Source organism: Zingiber officinale, chromosome 7B, assembly GCF_018446385.1.
Source record: "Zingiber officinale cultivar Zhangliang chromosome 7B, Zo_v1.1, whole genome shotgun sequence".
NCBI lineage: Eukaryota > Viridiplantae > Streptophyta > Magnoliopsida > Zingiberales > Zingiberaceae > Zingiber > Zingiber officinale.
Genome location: NC_055999.1, coordinates 91,747,809 through 91,768,908, shown reverse-complemented (window position 1 = coordinate 91,768,908; position 21,100 = coordinate 91,747,809). Strand labels below are relative to the sequence as shown.

Below are 21,100 nucleotides of genomic sequence, written 5' to 3'. Positions count from 1 at the left end.
TGTAGTAAGTACTGTATGAACTGTAACCAGAGAATAAATATTTTGCATAGCTCTAATATTTGGACATAAGAGAAGGATTTCTAGAATTTCATAACAACACTCAATGTCTGCAAAATGGAAGAGAAAAAACTTATTCAATACAAACTTATAGTCTCTAAGAAATCAAACTTATGCAATACAAACTTATACAATACAAGCAATTTAACCAACTTAGAGTTGTCTTGGTAACTTCCATTGGAAAACTTATGCACGTAGCTTTAAATTCGCAGAATAAATTTATATTCGATCAATGAATTTCATTGACCTTGTCATTGAGTTTATAAATAATCAGTCAAGAACATTCTTAAAAGATACTCGTGGCAGTAATAAGAAATCATCGAAATCCGTAAAAAAATGCATCTAAACCTGGAGCTCATAACAAATCAACTATTCAAATATCAATTTAGGATGCGAACTTGTTGAGTTATAGGCAGGATTGTCAAAATGACAAGAACTTGTCTAGACAAATGTTGAAAATAGATAAGGAATTTGATATATGCTTTGTTCCTGGAAAAATGTCTTTATATACAAAACATGCTCATAATTCCAGTCAACATGCTACAGACTCCATCTACTAAGTCAGCCGAATCACTATACGACGAGCTTATTTCCCGGAGGCAAAGTTTAATAGACAAAACAAAAACAAAATTATAAGGACACCACAACTTTACTTATAACTAAATTTACAAAATGTTCAATCAGCAAGATAACACATGGATATATATTAGGTATTGACATATCAAAGCAAAAGATGAGAACAAAAAGAGGCAATAAATAAGGGAAATGTCAGCCAATTCTGTTCATGATAGAAATGCAAGAATGAGGTATTGGGCAAAGGTATGTGTATAATTTATTTCATGGAACATCAAATGCAGAAATAAAGTTTTTTTTTCCTTCAACCAAACATTTAAAAAAAATAGAAATTTTCAAAGCATGAAATAACTGTCCCAATCTGTGTTGGATATAGATACTTGGATAATGACACTCAAACAGTGACACTAAGAGTGAACAATCACTAATCCTATTGGATACATGTACAATTTGTAAAAATGGCCATGTCAGAGATTGCGATCATACTCATGTTGAACACTATATCAAGTCCAAGTAACATAGACATGGAACAGTTGCAGCACTGACACCATATTCAACTACACAAGCATTATCATACTAGAGATTTGAATGAACATTAGTTATCAAATTTCATAAACAGTAAGCAGTAGAGTACTAGCCTTGTATGTTAAACTTGTTGAATGTACAATCTCATAAGAAAGTTTACCTTTAATGCTATCACAATAATCACATCCAAAGAGAATACACAAATCAATGAACTGATCCATAGTGAGTCTTAGCTCTTCAAGAACCTGAAAAATAAGGATGAGAATAAATACAGTAATTCAATTAGCAATAAGATGAATAAATATACCTTTGAAACTTCAAATTCCATCACAGAGAGTAGAAATAACATGTTACAATTTGTTGTAATATGTAAGGCACAAAAAGTTGGACATTTTGGAAAGCTTTGAAACAAAGTAACAATAACCGATAAGTAAGAGATGTCTCCAATCGAGTAATAAGTGGCGAGATGAGTTCTCACCGAAATTTAGGGGATTTGGCAAACAACAAGCTTTTTAGTAGCGCCATTGTCCATTGGAGTGTGATCTCCTAACAAAGAGAAGGGGCATGTTAGCTGAAGATGCTCTTTGGTCTAATTATCTTTCTTCTCCTTTTTCGCCTCTGATTTTTTAGATAAAACTATTTGGCCTAATATTGTGCCATTTATCACAATGCTGATGACCGAACCCATAATGACTTATCATGAATTAAGGGTAACAAACTGAAGATGAGAAAGTACTACAATGTGTCTGAGCTACAACTTAGTTATTGTCCTTGTAATTTTTTTTAACTACTCTTCTGATGTGGCTTGAGCCAAGGAGAAAAAAATGATCTAGAGTTTAAGAACTAGAGCTTCTCCACCTAAGTGACTAGTCACTAATGATAATTAGATTGTGCAAAAAATAGAACTAATCCATATTAGAGTGTCATCGTGTTGATTGCAGGTATACCAGATAGATTGACTACTTAGGTAAGGAGACGAAAGGAGCATCTACATCCAAGCAACTAGCCACTAGGATTGATAATAAGCAGTAGTGAGATACCACTAACTGGAGCATTTTCCTGAATGCTAGTGAAGACTCTCACTACAAGATAAAGAAAAAGTATATTGTGTATAAAAGTTCCACAATAGAACATGAGCAATAGCACAAGAACTATCAAGAAGTTGAGGATCTGGTAGTCCATGAGATTCTCAGTGAGCATCATTTTCTAGACTGAACAAATATTTGTTGATCTTTAAATCTTCACGCATACACTAGTTTGTAGTAAGATGCATTTGCCAAAAGGTTGACAAAATCACAATTGCTAAGGAATTGCCCCACATGAATTAAATGAAAGATGACACAAAAGAATTAAATGGTTAAATCTCTTTTCAAGAATCACTTGGGAGAACATACCTATAGAGCCAGCAAAATTCATAAAACATATCAAGAAGCTCAACTCTCCAGTACTTTTATTCTACACAAATTCACGTGAGATGTAATGGGCTTGAGAACTGAATGAAGCCCCATGAAATGTACATTAGACGTTATCATAAATTACTAAGTCAACTGCAACCTTAGCAATTTTTTAGTCATTTTGTTATAAGCAATTGCATGCAGCTTAGGAAATGTTTACAAGAGAAAGCAAAACTGTGTCATGTTTACAATCTTCATTATGTTGCTTGGTCACCTGTGAAAAAACTCTACAGTCAGCTACTAGAATCAAATTCTTCAAGAAAGTAATTTGAAAGTTCAAAATATATTTAAATAAACTCTATGTTACATATGAAGAAAACAGATAATCAGTATGCTAACTTCATGTTGATTGCATCATAATCAATAAGATCCTCATGGTAATTTCCAATAAAATAGCAATATCGAAGATTACCTTGATAGTCATTTTGCTATACTTTTCAATTCCTTCTAGATCATCAGTCTACAAACAACAAATGTAACCAACTAAGACAGCAAAAGAAATTCTAGCACACTAAAGAGTCCCAATAAAGGTACTTGTTATGCACAAGCAATAACCTCAATTGCTGTGTTCAGATCGTTAGTTGCATCTTCCCTCTTTGAATATCTAAAGAACAAAATAAGCTTAAAGATTATCATTATCTTGCAACAAAAAAAAGGAGGGGAACAATAACAAAACTGTAAAGACTATCCTTTTGGCAAGTTCTTGTTTCTTCAGCTCTGGAGGTTGACCGTCAAATACATATCTAGCATCAAAAAGATGATAATAAAATATAGTGGCTAAATGAGAAACAAAAAGATATTTAGATGTGCAAATGGACTTACACTGGCTCGATACCTACTTCTAATAATCTGATAGTTCGATTAAACATCCCTTCATGCCTTTTTAAAAAAAAAACACTTAGATCTCAACTAAAACCTGACATTCCTATGTTAACAAAAAATTGTCAACGAATAATGCACATTTAAATATTTTTAATTAATCAAAACATTATGGTAATCCTTGAGTAGCGAATCAATCCAATCGGGATGGCTGCAGCTACGGCCACAGCTGCAGCAATAGGCGGGGCGGCTATGGCAGCGGCAACTATCGAGCAGATCAAGAAGGTGGTCAATGTGGCCACGAAGATAATGCTCGAGACTGTCCTCCGGGCCTTGATGGATTTGAGATTCTTGTCAAGCTTATTCTTTCTCATCTACATTTTGTCGAGCATATAGAGCTGCTGGTGGTGGATGGACTGGAAAGCCTTGAAGAACTCTTCTGTGAAGGGATAACTGATAACCATAATTTAGCTACATTATTTTGATTCATAATGCATATTCTTAATGGTCTACTCTTAGCTTAAACTCGCATTTATATTGCATTTCATAAATTACATTTGATCTTGGACTTAATTGGAAATTAGTTGATTATCATGGTATTTGATGCTAATGTTTGATTATTATTTTGTAGGCATCAAAAGGGTCATGGATCCGATCAAATCATACCACATTTACGATCAAATCTAGGGCGAAACGAGGCGATCAAGCTCCAGAACAATTGTAGCCGTCCATTGAAGATCGGATAGATCTGAGCCATCCGTTAAGGATCTGGTCCATCCAAGCCAAGAGGAAGCACATCTCAGCCATTGATGAAAATCCGGAGCTTTCTAGTCCAATCTGAGATGTCTCCACCGTTGATCAAGATCAGAGCATTCTTAGCCGTCCGATCAATTTTGAGAAGGATTTAAAAGCTTCGAGAAGCTACAATGATCTGTGGAGCTTGGGGTTTCCTCACGACACCTCCACTGTTCATCCATCTTCTTCGTCCTCGTCGTAGCTTCCCATTCCACTTCTAGATCTGAAAACCTAACTTCTTCATCTCCGGCGAGCTTGCAAAGATCCGGCGACCAGCAATCGAAGCGCAGAGCCGCGATTTGAGGGTGTTCTCTGTTCGCGATCCTGCTGTCCGTGAGCTTCATCCAAGCTAGATTTGAGGGTGTTCCTCGTTCTGAGCTTCTGCCATTCTCTTTGGGGTATTTGAGGGTGTTCCCTGGTTCTTCGGAGATCAATCCATCTTCATCTTCACCTCGCATTTCTGGATTGGCAAGAGTGCTCTGTTTCTTCGTCGGCTGGAGAATTCAGATGATTCAGAGCTTGAGAGGCATTCCCAATAGCTTTGGACTTCACCTGGATGAGCTATGGATCTAGTGAGTTGCTGTGTTTGCTCAAGAGGCATTCCTAGAAGCAAGCACAGTGGCACGGCAGTAGGAGAGGTTTTGTTTCGGGTTTGGTTATGGAATGCTTTAGGTTTTGTTTTTCTTATCTTTGTCTTTGAATTGTTCTTGAACTTGCTCAGATCTGAAGATCTGATAGTGTAGATTGCATTTTCATTTCTAGTTTGAATTACCTTTCATTTTCTTTACAAGTTAGAGCTTAGTTTCAATTTATAGATTTAGGAAACCCCCTTGTTCAATTCATTGGATCTATTGAGACCATTTTTATGCTTCATTGTTGAATGAATTTCTTGATGATTTTCATGGTTAATCTTAGTGATATTTAGCTAAATGTGATTGAGAGTTGAAGACTTGGTAAGTGAGTTGAATATTGAATTGGATTGTAATGGTGAATGCAATGTTGATTACGGTTTGCAATTGTATTTAGTTCTTGAGTTTATTGGGATTGTAATTGTATTGTATTTCGGTTTGCAATGTTGTTTTATTTCTGTAATTTGAATGGAAGGAATATGAATTAACTCATTTGATGAGATGAGACATTAGAATCCGAGCTTAGTTGATTTTAGTTTGATGAGAAGGTAATGGATCATGTTTAGAAGAGAGTGAACTTTCTTAGATATTATTCTTTGATCTTGTTGATGTAAAAAATCGATTTGAATCAATTCTAGAATTAACATACACTCACTAGTTATCCTTGAAAAAATACGACTTGGGACTCCTTACTGCACGTATTATCTTTAGTTACAATGAGTTTCAATCTTAATTAATTTGATGTGCCACGTGACATGCAAAATGGCTAACACCAAATTTTGGCGCCGTTGTCGGGGAATCATGACTAATAGTGTGTGTTTATTTTATATTGGATTTTCTTGATTTTCTTTGTTAGCATCTTGATTGATTTGATTGCTTAATTTTTGTATTTACATGTTGGCTTATTCTTGAATTGTTAAGTGCTTTAAATGTTCATATTTTCATGTGTTTGAAACTTTATGCTCTTGAATATTCTAACATTGATTATTAGTGTGTAGTGTAAGAACAGGAGATTTCAGAAGCATGGATCCATATTTTCAAAATTTTGGAGGTGGAATGGAGAATCAGTATTTTCAGCCTGAGTATCAAATTTACCCAACAATGGAACAACAAAATAGGTATGAGTCATTTTCTAATGCTTATAATGCTAATTAGGTGGATGATTCATGTTTCAGGTATGAAAGTGCACAAGGACAATTTATTGAGTCATATCCAGCTTACCAGAATTCATATGGGTTTCAAGAGGTTTCAACATATTCTTTGCAACATCCTTTTCAACAAAATGATCCTCAATTGGATGAGTCAACATGGAAAATCAAGGAGATTATACAACAAATGAGTGAGCATCAAGAGCAGCAATTCTCAAGGATACAGAATATACAGAATCAGTTAGATCAAATTGCATCATCCATTATTTAGTTACAAACACAAAGCGCCAGTGAGGAGGTGGATTGTGGAGCTCTTGTTAGGCCTGACACTGCATCTACCACTTCACTAGATTCTTTAAGTACTTTTTATTGTTGTGATGATGTAGTTGATCATACTTTTGATTCTACTAATGTTGTTGCTTTAGATGTTGAAAATGATGCAAGTATTATTGTTGAAGATGATTTAAGTGTAGGGGATTGCTTACTGGAAGCATTACCTCAAGAATCGCCAAGAATAGAGGATGTAAGTGTAGGGACTTGTGCTATGGAGCCAAGCACTCAAGAATCACTACATGAAGTTGAACATTCATCAGAACCAAACCTTGAACCATTACTTGATGAGGAAGAGGTAACAATCACCACTCTAGGTACCTTTCAACATGACAAGGTGAGTATTTCTTGTGATATATCAGAAAATTTAATTGAGGTACCAATTGTTGACTTTATTAGATGTGATTCATTTCTTGAAATATTTTCTACTCACACTAATATTCTCCTATTTTATTTTCATCCCATATGTGAGTGGGAGAGGTTTTCTTTGATTGATGTTGTAGGAGAATACAAGCTTCTGGAGTGGATGCTTGAATTGAACCGCCTTCGACCTTCGGAAAGAATTTGCAATGGAAAAAATGAAGAATAAAAAGGATTTGTCTGTATCCATGATTACTCCACTTCCGGGGTGGCTTCTTCTTTTGAATCTTCTTTAACCACCGGGAATTAAAGGGGAGTTGGTTCCAATTTCGCTTGCTTTTGCATTTTAATTCATGCTTTGTGCTTAGTATTTTCTTTAATAAATTCTTTTTGCTTTATACATTTCGTTAGTTGCACTTTCTTACATTTGCATTTTTTTTTCCACACTTTGCATTTTGTTTAGTATACATAGCATGTCATTTGAATAAAAGCCTCCATGGGAATTTTCTAGTAATATTTTTAAGATGGTAAAAGTCTCTTAAATTTGATCATCAATTTTAGGTCATATAACATGATTGGATGCTTTTCTTACATGATGTTGGTTAGTTTGGTGGTGGATTCCAATTTGATTAATTGAGCTGATTGCATATAAAAATTCCTAGAAGGACCACTTTAAGTCTAAACACTATTTTATCTTTGTGTGGCATGCACTCATAGAAAATTAAACTCTAGAACTTGCTTTACTTTTTTTCAAAGTCACAATAGCATATGTATGCATGAAAATGAAGGATATTGTCATTTTTATTCCCTCATAATTTCCAATTTCCTCATTATTTTCCATTTCTTTCTCCACAATTTTCTTAAAACATGTTCATCTAACATTTTAACCTTTAGCTTGATCATATTTGCTTTGTTTTCATCCGTTGTGAGAGTTTGGTTGAATTACTTGATGAGTAAGGATGTCCAAGATTTTAAGTGTGGGGGAATTTCATATGCTCAAATGTCATGGAGATTAGGAATTTTGAGCATGGTGAGTTTGGTATGAATGAGCCAAGTACAGTTAGGTTAAGAGCATGATTTGGTTGGTTTGCTTGAATGATACATCAATTGTTTCTATTGGTAGCTAATTCAAGAGCTATTTCTGTCATCAACAAATTAGGATGATTGAAAGAAGATCTCTAAAATTTTCAAGTAGAAATTGATGCAAAATTAGGATTCCTGTTTAGTCATAGCATTTGATGATTTATCTTTTCCGTGAAGTTCACATTTTGGTTGACTTTGCTGTAATTAAGAGAGAAAAATGTATGGAAGAACCATTATGAAATCTGTTGCTGCTGGAAACTGAATTTTTGATGCACAGAATTCAGAAGTTAAGATTCATTTGATGTTTAAGTTTATGAAACAAAGAAGGAAGGGATTCTCTGGAAATCAAAATTCTTAAGGTTGAATTCTAGTATTTCAAGTTCTCAATTTGAATCTGTGGGTTAAGTATGGAGCCAATGGAGGAGAGGAGTTGCAGAATTTGATATGGTTATTGAATTACTGTAAGTGGTAAACTGCAGAGAAGATTCTAGATTTAGAGTATCAATTGTGTGCCAAGTTTCCTTTACAAAATTCTCTAGACAATAGGAAACTCTAGGAAAGCTAGACATATATAATATATACATTTTTCAAGCTATATGGGGACTGAATTCTGTGATTTCAGTGAAGTTTGGAGTAATATGTGCAGTTGTGTGATTTCTGTGATTACTGCAATTGATGAATCAATTTTAATTATGTTGTTGAAGCTGTGATTTCAGGAGCTATATGAATAGCCAAATCGAATGGTGTTATTATTATGTAGAAGTGATGAGTTAAATTGAATGATTAACAAAGTGTGAAAATTGCTTGAACTTAGCAGAATTTGCAAGGAAAAAATGCAGTAATGCAATGCCACATCATTATCATTTGGTGTGGAGCTATGAACCTGAAAAAGAATTTTATTAGCAGGAATTTTATCAGCTGGAGTGCTAGTTACAAAAGCAAGAGAAGAAAAGGGGTTTAATATCTGTAATGCAATTTCAAATTGCAGTTTCAGAAATTTGATACTCTTCATTGAAGGAATTTTGCTTGAAAAATGAAGAATTAAGTTTGGCAAAGGGTATCATTGATAAGAGAAAAGGATGTTAAGAGAAAAATAAATGAAAGAGAGAAGTGTGCAGCTGCAAGTGGAGCTGAATTCTGATTTCAATGCAGTTCAGTTTTGACCATAGGTAATTTGCTGTTTTGTGCCAAGTTTTCTTGATGTTTCTGATCTGAAATGAATGGAATTCAAAGCCCTCTTGATTCAATCTCGAATGAACTATCTTCCAAAGCTTCATTTGTTGACAATTTTTGATGAAATGTCATTGTAGTAGAATCTGGAAACTCAAGGACAATGTACATAAAAATTGTGCAGAATCTGTGAGGCATTAGAAATTTAATTCTTCTTCTTGTTTTAGACCAGGAATGAATGGAAACAAAGAGCATATAAGGTGTTAACTAAATCTGTAAAAAGAAATGAAGGTCTTGTTGCATGTGCACCAATTTGAGAAGATGTTGCAGGCTATAGGGGAATGTTTTCAGATGGGAACAGAAGCATTCAATTTAGGAAATTGTATGAAAAAAAAACACAAGACTAAAGACCACTGAAAGAGTTCCTGTTTGTGCCAAATGACATGGTGAATTCTATATAGTGGCAGCAAAATTCAGCTTCCTAATGTGACATTGCTAAATGAGGACTATTGATACATTGATTTTCTTTCAAAATATAAGTAGGAATTACTTTAACTTTTAAATCTTGACACTAAGTCCAAGGATCTGATATATGCAAGGAGCTGAGAGGAGTTGAGTTCTGTATTGAATTGGATAAAAATGCTGTTAACAGCACAGTAGAATTGAATTATTAACTTGGTGTTTTAAATTCTGGAGAGTGAACTTTAGTGCTTTAAATTCCTGCTAGAATTGAATTATTAACTTGGTCTTTTGTGTGTCGAATGTTGAGGCTGTAAGGAATCAAATTGCTGGATATTTGTGAAGCTGGAAACTAAGTATGCAGTTTCTAAAGTTTTCAGAAACTGAATCTAATTCCTATTGCAAATCTCAAGCAGTGAGGAACCTGACAAGCCTGAGTTTGAATCTGCAAAACAGAAATAGAAGAAGTGAAATGAGCCCCTTGACAGTGGAATATAAAATAACAACAGAATACATAATTCAACGCATTCTGTAATTGAATCAGTAGGAAACAGAAATAACAGAGTGCCAAGTTTTGATTACAGTCACAATTATTAATACTTTGAATTTGATTCCTTATTATTTTAATGCCAAATAATTCCCTCTACCAAACTGATTTCTGAAAATTGATGTTTCATATCTTCCAGATCTTCTATGATTTAAAGTTTGCAATTTCTAAAGTTATTTCTGGACCTGAAGAAGTAGCAGCTGCTGATTTCTGAAATCTATTATGTATTCAGTCAGTTTTGTTTTAAATTCTTCATAGTTCAAGACAACATTATTTGGAATTTTAAATGCTAAAACTCAATCCTTGTTATATCTGAAATTAGAATTAAGAATTCAGAAACCAGTATTATTCTTGGAAATCTTCAGACATTTAGTGTTCCACCAAAACTTCTGTGAATCTGAGGTGGAAGCTGAATTCTGAAAAACTGCAATTTTTCAATAGAACAGAACCTGATTCTCTGAAGTTGGTAGCCTTATTTCTTTGAGCTGAAGCATGAATATGAAGTTTGAAACCTTGATATTCTAGGAACTGTAACTTTTCAAATTCCTGTTGATTTCTGAACCAATTTCCAGCAACTAGATTTATAATCAGTGAAGTCTGTATTTGCCCCAACACATATGCATTGTGCCAACTGATGATGCTATCCTCATTAGCATTGTTTTGAATAGAAGCTCCAATCATTCCAGTGCTAGATGAAACCCTTTACCAAGCTTAACTCTTCAAGGTCCAAGGCATGATCTTTTGGGTTTACAAATTCTGAAACTAAAGCTCTTAATTTGAAAGCTGCATTGGATTTTAGATTCCAGAAACTGCAGTGTGCAGAAAATCAGAATGGGACTAGTGTGTATGGTTGATTTGATTTGCTGGTTTTGGTGTTGTGTTAATTAATGCTGAATTTTGTGACCATCGCTATGATTGTTTCATTGTCCGAGATGACCAATACTTTAAGTGTGGGGGAGGGAATTCTTCTTTATTAATTGTTGTGAGATTTTTAGTCTTCAAGTGATGGAATTGAGTGGAAAAACAGTGAAGAAAAAATGACAAATCAAGAGAGTATCAAGTGTGAAGATAGAGTATCAAGATTCTATGTTTGCTATCAAATTGAAGGAGAGGTTAGCTTGATATTTTGAATTGGTAATGACAAATGGTATTCATCTCTTTTCACATCAAAATAGTCAACTTATCAAGTATATTCCTCCAATACTCTCATCTTCTCAATTTTTCATTGAATTCTTTTCTTTTGGCCTATTTCATCCACTTTCACTTGTTCTTTTGCTTCCATTTAAATTCTTGATGATAAAATCCTTTTGATTCATGTATGCTATGTTTATAGTGGTGGAGAATTAGAAAATAAGCAAGCTTATGGTAGTGAAATGTTGTGAGTGGCATTGAGTAAGCTCCACTTATATGCATGTTTGAGTGTGAGGGATAGAATAGGTAAAAATCTTGTGAGACTGTAACTTGCTTAATTTTTCAATTGGATTGAAACTACCATGCCTACTGATTATTGTTTGGATTGAATTTATGATTGTTTGTGATCTTTAGATGGTCTTAGTTAAATTCCTTTTACTATCTTCTAGGTATTGCTAGGGAATTTTTTGTGGAGATGATTTTTAGTTTTCTTTACTTACATAGGGCGTCCAAGATTAAGTGTGGGGGATTTGATAATCATGATTTAGCTACATTATTTTGATTCATAATGCATGTTCTTAATGGTCTACTCTTAGCTTAAACTCACATTTATATTGCATTTCATAAATTGCATTTGATCTTGGATTTAATTGCAAATTAGTTGATTATCATGGTATTTGATGTTAATGTTTGATTATTATTTTGTAGGCATCAAAAGGGTCATAGACCCGGTCAAATCAGACCACATTTATGATCAAATCTAGGGCGAAACGAGGTGATCAAGCTCCAGAACAATTATAGTCGTCCATTGAAGATCGGATAGATCTGAGCCATCCGTCAAGGATCTGGTCCATCCAAGCCAAGAGGAAGCACATCTCAGTCATTGATGAATATATGGAGCTTTCTAGTCTGATCTGAGATGTCTCCACCGTTGATCAAGATCAGAGCATTCTTAGTCGTCTGATCAGTTTTGAGAAGGATTTAAAAGCTTCGAGAAACTACAGTTATCTGTGGAGCTCGGTGTTTCCTCGCGACACCGCCACTGTTCATCCATCTTCTTCGTCCCGCCGTAACTTCCCATTCCACTTCTAGATCTGAAAACCTAACTTCTTCATCTCCGGCGAGCTTGTAAAGATCTGGCGACCAGCAATCGAAGCGCAGAGCTGTGATTTGAGGGCATTCCCCATTCGCGATCCTGCTGTCCACGAGCTTCATCCAAGCCAGATTTGAGGGTGTTCCCCGTTCTGAGCTTCTGCCATTCTCTCTGGGGTATTTGAGGGCGTTCCTCGGTTCTTCAGAGACCAATCTATCTTCATCTTCACCTCGCGTTTCCGGATTGGCAAGAGTGCTCTGTTTCTTCGTCGGTTGGAGAATTTAGATGATTCTGAGCTTCTGCCATTCTCTCTGGGGTATTTGAGGGCGTTCCCTGGTTCTTCGGAGATCAATCCATCTTCATCTTCACCTCGCATTTCTGGATTGGCAAGAGTGCTCTGTTTCTTCGTCGGCTGGAGAATTCAGATGATTCAGAGCTTGAGAGGCGTTCCCAGTAGCTTTGGACTTCACCTGGATGAGCTATGGATCTAGTGAGTTGCTGTGTTTGCTCAAGAGGCATTCCTAGAAGCAAGCACAGTGGCACGGCAGTAGGAGAGGTTTTGTTTCGGGTTTGGTTATGGAATGCTTTAGGTTTTGTTTTTCTTATCTTTGTCTTTGAATTGTTCTTGAACTTGCTCAGATCTGAAGATCTGATAGTGTAGATTGCATTTTCATTTCTAGTTTGAATTACCTTTCATTTTCTTTACAAGTTAGAGCTTAGTTTCAATTTATAGATTTAGGAAACCCCCTTGTTCAATTCATTGGATCTGTGGAGACCATTTTTATGCTTCATTGTTGAATGAATTTCTTGATGATTTTCATGGTTAATCTTAGTGATATTTAGCTAAATGTGATTGAGAGTTGAAGACTTGGTAAGTGAGTTGAATATTGAATTGGATTGTAATGGTGAATGCAATGTTGATTACGGTTTGCAATTGTATTTAGTTCTTGAGTTTATTGGGATTGTAATTGTATTGTATTTCGGTTTGCAATGTTGTTTTATTTCTGTAATTTGAATGGAAGGAATATGAATTAACTCATTTGATGAGATGAGACATTAGAATCCGAGCTTAGTTGATTTTAGTTTGATGAGAAGGTAATGGATCATGTTTAGAAGAGAGTGAACTTTCTTAGATCTTATTCTTTGATCTTGTTGATGTAAAAAATCGATTTGAATCAATTCTAGAATTAACATACACTCACTAGTTATCCTTGGAAAAATATGACTTGGGACTCCTTACTACACGTTTTATCTTTAGTTACAATGTGTTTCAATCTTAATTAATTTGATGTGCCATGTGACATGCAAAATGGCTAACACCAATCACCGACCACCTTGAAGCGACTCAACTCCATCAGAGTATGAGAGTTCCTCACATTTTCGCCTTTGTGGTCCTCCTCCTCCTCGGCGAAGCGCTGCAGCGCGACTTGGAGGATGAGCAGGTTATCGCGAGCTTTAGTGAGGCACTTTTCGAGGGTAGTGCAGAAGTAGAGAGTTTGGAGGATGTTTTGGAAGTAATCCTCAATGAGGTCGAAGAGCTTGGTGTCCTTCCACACATCGCACTTGCAGTCGAGGATGACCTTGACCACCTCCTAGTTCATCTTGAGGAGGCAGCCGGTGATATCCCTGAGGGAACTGAGGGAGAGGGAACGGAACTGGACGGCATCGGTGAGGGTGGAGATGGCGCGACCGGTTCGCTGCTGGAGCGTGGAGTCAAAGGTCTTGAGCTCGACATCGAGGCGGCAGGCCTCCTCGTAAGACATCAGCTCTGCCAGACACGGGAGGTGCGCGTGGCCATCCCCTCCGCCGGCACCAGCATCTGCAACGGCTAGGTTGTGCGGCCTCGTGCTGTGTTGAGCTCCCATCTAAGGATCTGGGAAAAAAGATGTAAACAAGTTGAGATTTTTACCGCTGAAAATGATGGAAAATCCGAAGTCTAAAGGGGAAAAGTGAATGGATCGAAAAAAATGAATAAGAACCAGATTAGCAACTTGATGAGAGGAGAGCACACCGTCGTGCACTACAACAAAAATGTTAAAAGATAACACCCCTACGACAACGATTTTAAGAGAAAGCGTTGTGTATTGGCTCAAAGACAACGGTTTTTGCCAAAACCGTTGTATTTGAACTCCCCATTAAATATAAAAGACAACGGTTTTGTGAAAACTGTTGTCATTGAGAGACTTCTTTTTAAAACGACAACACTTTTTACAATGGTTTTATAAACCATTGTCTTTATCCGCATTTTTAGGGGTTACAATAACAGTTTTGATAAAACCATTGTATTTGACTTTGGTCTTTTTTTCCCCTCGCGCGCAGTTTTTGCTTTCCCTCTCTCTGAATATCTTTTCGGCGCCGTGTCTTCCCCTTCGCGTTCCCGAACCCTAGCCATATTTCTTTCCCTCTCCTCATACAATCTCTTCACACCATCTTGTTGACCGACCATCCACCTCCGCTGGATCTTCCTCCACGACGCGCGGTGTGCTCTCCTCTCATTTCTTGGTGAGCAGATTTCTGAGCTCGACGAGGCCCTTTGATCGTACAAAGCCGCCTGCCGTCTCTTGATTTATTTGTGCCCCAGGTATAGTTTTTTTTTAATTTTTCTGATTTCCCGGAGAAAAATCTCAGATTTGTTCTATTTCAGCTCGTCGATCTCATCATCTCCCTACTTGTTGAGTCTGTTTGTTACCCTTGCAAAGATGGTTTCTTTTATGTTGAATTAATCAAAAGATTTTGTTGATTTTTGTTTCGATTTGGTCCCGGAATTGAAACAGATGGCAGGGGAAAGGTGTGATCTTAACAAGGACAAAGCGGAGATTCTCAAACCTTCTTCCTCTTCTTCTTCCTCTTCCCCTTCTATTTTGCCGCAGCTTTCCCCTCAAGGATTTGAAGCTCCGGAGAGGCCTGAGAGATTCCAGGCACCTACTATTCCGATTTCCTGCCCGCCGAAGACCGAGGAAGACTGTCGTCCATCCCCGACCATTCAGTCCATTAAGCGTTGCTTGATCTACAGGAAAAGGGTGGGCTTGACCGGCTTCCGGTGCTGCTGCGGCGATCTCTTCTGCAAACTTCACCGGTACTCTGATTCCCATGACTACTCATTCGATTACAAGGCGGCTGGAAGAGAACAAATCACCAAGGCCAATCCTCTCATAAGAGTTGCGAAGATCATTAAAATATGAGCGTTTCTTTTCCTGCTTTTACTCAACATTTCTTGAAGTTAACTGTGTCTAGCTACTTCATCTTGCAGTCTGATTGAATTGCATTGTCTCTGAATTTTTTTTAGAGATTTGTCCAACTTTATATGTGTCATCAGATACACGGACCCACGGGTGCTTGAGATACATGAAAGCACCTACTATTTTTTTTTCTCAAAATGACAACAAAAAAGATTGTATGTGATACATGAAAGAATAGTTATTTTTTATTGACTAATTTTGTTATTAGTAACTATTTTGTTTGTTTGGGCATTTCATGATGATTACGTGCAACAAAAAAGAGAGGGGAAGCTGCAGTTTGAAGGGGTTTGTTTTTATTTCCCTACTGTTGAATTTGAGATTGAAGACCTAATGCTACTACACTGAGCTGATCCATGGTTGGTCTTTATCAGAGTGGAGATGATGTTAAGGTTGATAAACTTCCACCATTTCAAGCTCATCCCAATCTAATGTGCATGTTTTCCACCTTGAGTTGCTTCAATAAAACCAGTCATCGACATCTTATCTAATGAGCAAAAGCTGGATGAATCTCTCCAACCCAAATAGTACATCGAAAGATCTATTGTCCAAGTTGTAAAGCATAAAGCAAACCTACATCAATGGTCTTGCCAATGAAAGTAATTCATCATATAACCTTTCTTTTCAATACACACTGTAGTTTCACTCTGACAGTCAACAATCGGTTTTAAAATGCAGGAAATATTGTTGTTCTTTTCTAAAATATGGCTAATAGTAGTCTCATTTACATAATAGACTCCACTGGTGATACTGTGACCTTGAGGACAAACTCCAATCATTCTGACCAACTACTAACTGCTACTAATGGATGTGGTACGTGCCATGTATAATTGTTTCATCTCTTTCATTTTTGGAGCAGTTAAATTTTAGTTGGGATAGTAGGGCTACTACCAAACTCCAAAACCCCCCAAGTATAAGAAATCCTTCATTGTGTTAGTGATCTACAGATTACCCCTCAGTGCTATCAATTGGTAACTTAGCTCAATGGTTAGTAGAGAAAGCTCACAACCCCACACCAATGCTCTCTTTGTTCCCTTTTGATCCAAGCCCAAATGAGGATTTTATGTGATGAATGTGATACTATTGGTGACGTTATAGGGACCCGTGTTGCTTGGCCTGCACATTAGGTAGTGATGAAAAATGAGATAAATTTCCTACTCATTCGGGCACCACACTATCTACTCATTATTAGCACAAAAGAAGCCTCATTTCTTTATATATAGATGGGTCCACGAGACCACTAGGAGTGCAATGTTGTAAATTTAAAATAAATATGAGCTTTTTAAGGTCATATATGACTTTTTGGTCAAAACTTAGTGAACTTAAAAGACAAAATTTTGAAGGGAAAAAATGGATAGATTGAGGGTATCACTAGGAGTGTAACAGTGTTAATATGACGTGAATATAAAATTTTTAGGGTCGCATTTATAATTATTTTTAGGATCATTAATGACTTTTAGATGAAAGTGATTGATAAAATAATTAAGTTTTTTTTTTTGCCTTGGTTCGGTTTAGTTCAAGTAAGAAAATTAAATTTGTTTACTTTGGTTTACGGTTGTAATGGGTTAAAGGGAATTTTGAAAATTAAGTGTGCTTTTTAATAAATATGGAAATTAAGTGCACTGTTTGAGTATTTCTTAAAGTTAAGTGCCTGAATTGATAAATTGTTGATAAAATGAATGAAATATATAAAAGATGGATTGAGCCATCTGTTAGACCCAATAGTCCTAGTTATGACCCAAGTGCCAAATTACTTTTTAATGTTTTTTTATATAATTTCCACGATGAAAGCTAGAGAATTTTATGTGATGAAATTTAGGAGAGAAATTATTGAAGGAAATATTACCAGCGCCAAGGATTCACTTATCTCAATGGTAATATTTGACATATTCTCAATTTTCTCAAATAATTTCTTTTATTTGACTTTGCTTCTTCATTACTGATTTTTTTTACTAAATTAATTTGGGTTTGTTAACAGTTCAAGAAAATAATTTACTCCAACGAAGAAATCGACGAAGTGCGATCCGAATGGGTGGATTGCGTACTAGACTATATTCATTACTAGGTATAAATTACTAGACTTCAAAAGATGGTTGAACACTTTGTTTGTGACTCCATGACTTATTGATTTTGATTCCTTACTGCCAATAATTTGTTTATTCGCAGCTAGCTATCTCCTTTGCTCAATACTTTATTCTTGCATTTCTACCATGAGCAGAATTAGCTGACATTTCCCTTATTTGTTGCCTCTCTTTGTGGTCCAAAATTAATAATGGCTGGATTGTGTGAGTATCTTATTTAGTTGTTTCCGAATTATGCAAGGACTGACAATGTGGAAGTTATCTCTTTGTGAATTGTTAGATGATGACCTTTTGTATCTTATGAGTTGCTCTACAAATTTCTTGTTTGTACTCTCCTTATGGTTTTCGTCTATATGCCATGACTTAATCTTATTTTTCCTCCTATAATTTATTTTTTTTCTTTTTAGAATCGTATTTAAATTTTTACTATGTTGAAATACATACTTTGTTGATGACTCCTTGAGCATAATACTACTGTGGCAAAAGTACATTCAAAATTCATTGTTGATGACAAATTTTTATTTCCTACTTCCATCTTATTGGACCTTACAAGTATCATCGCGAATGACAATTATGATGCTTCATCAAGCACAACTATGTTAATCTATATGCATGTTAGTGATTGCTTGAGAATAATGAAATGAAGAGCTTGTAAAGGCATTTCGTGTATGATCCATAGTATATTGATATACAAAACATCTATATATTGCAGTTTGATTTCTTAATAGTTTGCTCTATATACTTTTGCTTGGACGAGCAGTGTAAATTACCCGTGAATTACACGTGCATTGCAGCTAAATTTGTTAGATTTTCTCTTTGTATTGATGAAATGGGAATGAAAAATCTATTTTTCCAGCTGGAATGTAGTGAATGTTATAGCTCTTAATCTACACTTATTTGATTGATACTTTGGTTCTTTTAGGTGTCCTATGTAATTATTAAAGATGTGCGTATGTGATTTCTATTTTGAGGAATTTGTGAAATTGTTTTTAGCTCTACAAACAATTCACCCTACCATAACTCATCATGATGATCCAATTCTTTTGGTTCAAGTTTTAATTGGAAGATTTTGAACCCATGTTTTTTACTTTCACTTATGATTTTGTGATGGGTCTGTTTATTGCAAATCAATTTGCAACTCCTGGCAACTTGTTACTTGCAAAATGGAAAAGCATATTGTGCCTACCAGGTCTCAAAGGTAATGTAGTTTGGAAAATGGCACAGAAAATTACATGAATATTTTGTTTCAAGATGTTAATGGATGTAATGCGCTTTGCATGGATTCTATTGATCTTGGATGATAGCTCACTTAAATAATGTTAGCTGCATGCAGTGCTAATTATTTAGTAAACTATGCTAAGCTAGGTATCACTGCTCCTAATAGATTCCATATACTGTTATTCTCTAATAAACACCTCTTTTTGTTTCTTTCATTTGGTTTGTTTTTGCCTTCTATGCACTACAGATTGGTTAATTACATTCTCCTTTTGGAATTTTATAAGTTTTGTTAAATTTTTCTCTTGCAGGTCGGGCAATTCGTGAGGCTTGAGTTTTTTTGATGCAAGAAGTGAGCTTTGTTAGGATGTATCTTGCCTTGCTAATTTGTAAATTAAAAGCCATATGGAGAACAGCAAATGGAAAACATGTGATTTAATGTATATGGAGAGTAATGGAAAACATGTGTATTTTGATGAGTAACAACTCATTTTGTATATTTTTGTATATGTGGCTACAAGATGAATTATATATGGATGTTTATTTTGGATTTAATGTAGTAAATATTTAGTTTTGTATTGGTGGTTTGCTTATAGTAAAATAAGATTGGTTGTTTGGTATTAATGATGTAAAATACCAGAAAATAGAGAATAATAATAAGGGAATTTTCTGAAATTTTTAGAAAATTTTCGAAAAATTTTCGGAGCTCGTATGGACGAGGTTACGGGGATAAAAATGGGGTCCGGAAAAGCCTGTTTAAGCTACCCCGTTTTAGTGAGGAAATGTTTAATTTTTACATTTCTTTTTCCTTCTCTATTTCTTTTTCTTTATTTTTTTCCTTTTCCTTCGTTCCCTTCCTTCCCCGCCGAAGCCTCGCGTGCCCGACACCTCTCACGCGCGATCTCCCTCTTCCTCGCGTCGAACGATCGCCTTCTCTGCCCTAACTGCACACGGGCGGTTCCTTCTCCTCTTCCTCTTCGTCGCGTGCCCATACCGACGTCGTGCCCTAGCCTGAAGCCGACGGCCACAGTCCAATCTATCTCCGGCGGCTACTGCCTTGCCTTCTTCTGCCCTAGCGCTTGTGCCATAGCCGCCTAGCACTGCTGACACCCCCTGGCACAGCCGAGCCTCCCCCTCTTCATGAGTTGCTGCCGCGCCACCGAAGGAACTTGCCTTGCCCTAGATTTGGCATCGCACCGCCACCGATCTCTCTTCGGGTTGTGGACAGAAGTTGAGCATTCGAGCATGCCCTAGCTTCTTGATGTCGACGGCTGATGCTTGTGTGGGAATCATTGACGGTCACTGTTCGGTCAAGAGAGGGTAAGGGTAAGCCCTAGCATCAATCTCTCTTTGTTGTATCTTTATGCATCGCGTCTTGGATATTCAGATTAGTGGCACCATTATCATCAGTGCTTTGGAGCACTGGATTGTTTGGGGATGAGAGGACGGACTTGAATTCTTCGCTGGTTGGTGCGTTCTGGATAATGTCGGATACAAGTTAGGCAGCAACTTGACCTAATGCCACCACTAGTATTTGATCAGATCTTCTACTATCATTGAAGAAAAAGGGAAGTTAGGTAAAGATCCTTATTAACTTCAATAGCGATGTGGATTTAGGTAAATTATTGTTAGAATTCCTAACTAGTTGGATTTGTGATCGTTTTGCAAATGGTTGTGGAGGTTTGAGTGTTGTTGCTTGGTTCCAGCTTTAGACCCAGCCGCTATAGCTCTGGTTGTGAGCAACAACATGAACGAGTTTTTTTTGGGTAAGTTGTGCTATGAGATTCTTACATTTAGTATTGGTTTAGATAAGTTGTTGTGTTTGATTATGCATATTGCAAATCCTAATTTGAATGGATTAGTTAGGATTTATTGAGGAGTTGGATGATCTAATTAGGGTTCCTGGAGAAAATAATTTGGTTAGCTATTTTGCTTAAAATTAAACTTAGCTAAACCGTACGATTTATTACAGGATTCGGTTTCGGGACGAGCACTTTGACATAAAGATTGATTAGTTCGATCTACACTGGAGGCGGGTACCTCTTGACTTATCTTTTATGATATTATCATTTGGATATGCATAGTATTTTATAGCTACAAGCAATAATCATGATTGCCTTTGGTATGTCACGGTTTGATACCCATAGCATGTTCTATTTTGTCGCTTGTTAGGTATCCATGTTTATACCACGTGATTATTGCCATGAGTACCTTAGTTTCTAGAGTAAGTGACATACCATGCTTATTGAGTTTTAGGACTAGATTCTGGATTTTTATTTCTGGCATGTGTATCTAGATTATCTGATACCTAGGTTTTATACCATACCTGGCTTGTGTACCTCTATTTGTATATCATATCTGATTTGTGTACCTAGAACTTTTTTCTTTGATCTGT

General features: G+C 36.2%; 1 protein-coding gene and 1 pseudogene across 1 annotated transcript; one reads left to right on the top strand and one right to left on the bottom strand.

Annotated features, from left to right (window-relative positions):
- Positions 1-3,589: 3,589 nt before the first annotated feature.
- On the bottom strand, positions 3,590-14,038 carry LOC122004539 (annotated as a pseudogene).
- An 879-nt stretch (positions 14,039-14,917) lies between these two features.
- On the top strand, positions 14,918-15,355 carry LOC122003928 (zinc finger AN1 domain-containing stress-associated protein 15-like). Its single transcript, XM_042558895.1, has one exon. The coding sequence runs from the start codon at positions 14,948-14,950 to the stop codon at positions 15,353-15,355; it is 408 nt and encodes a 135-aa protein (XP_042414829.1). The 5' UTR covers positions 14,918-14,947.
- The last annotated feature ends 5,745 nt before the right edge of the window (positions 15,356-21,100 follow it).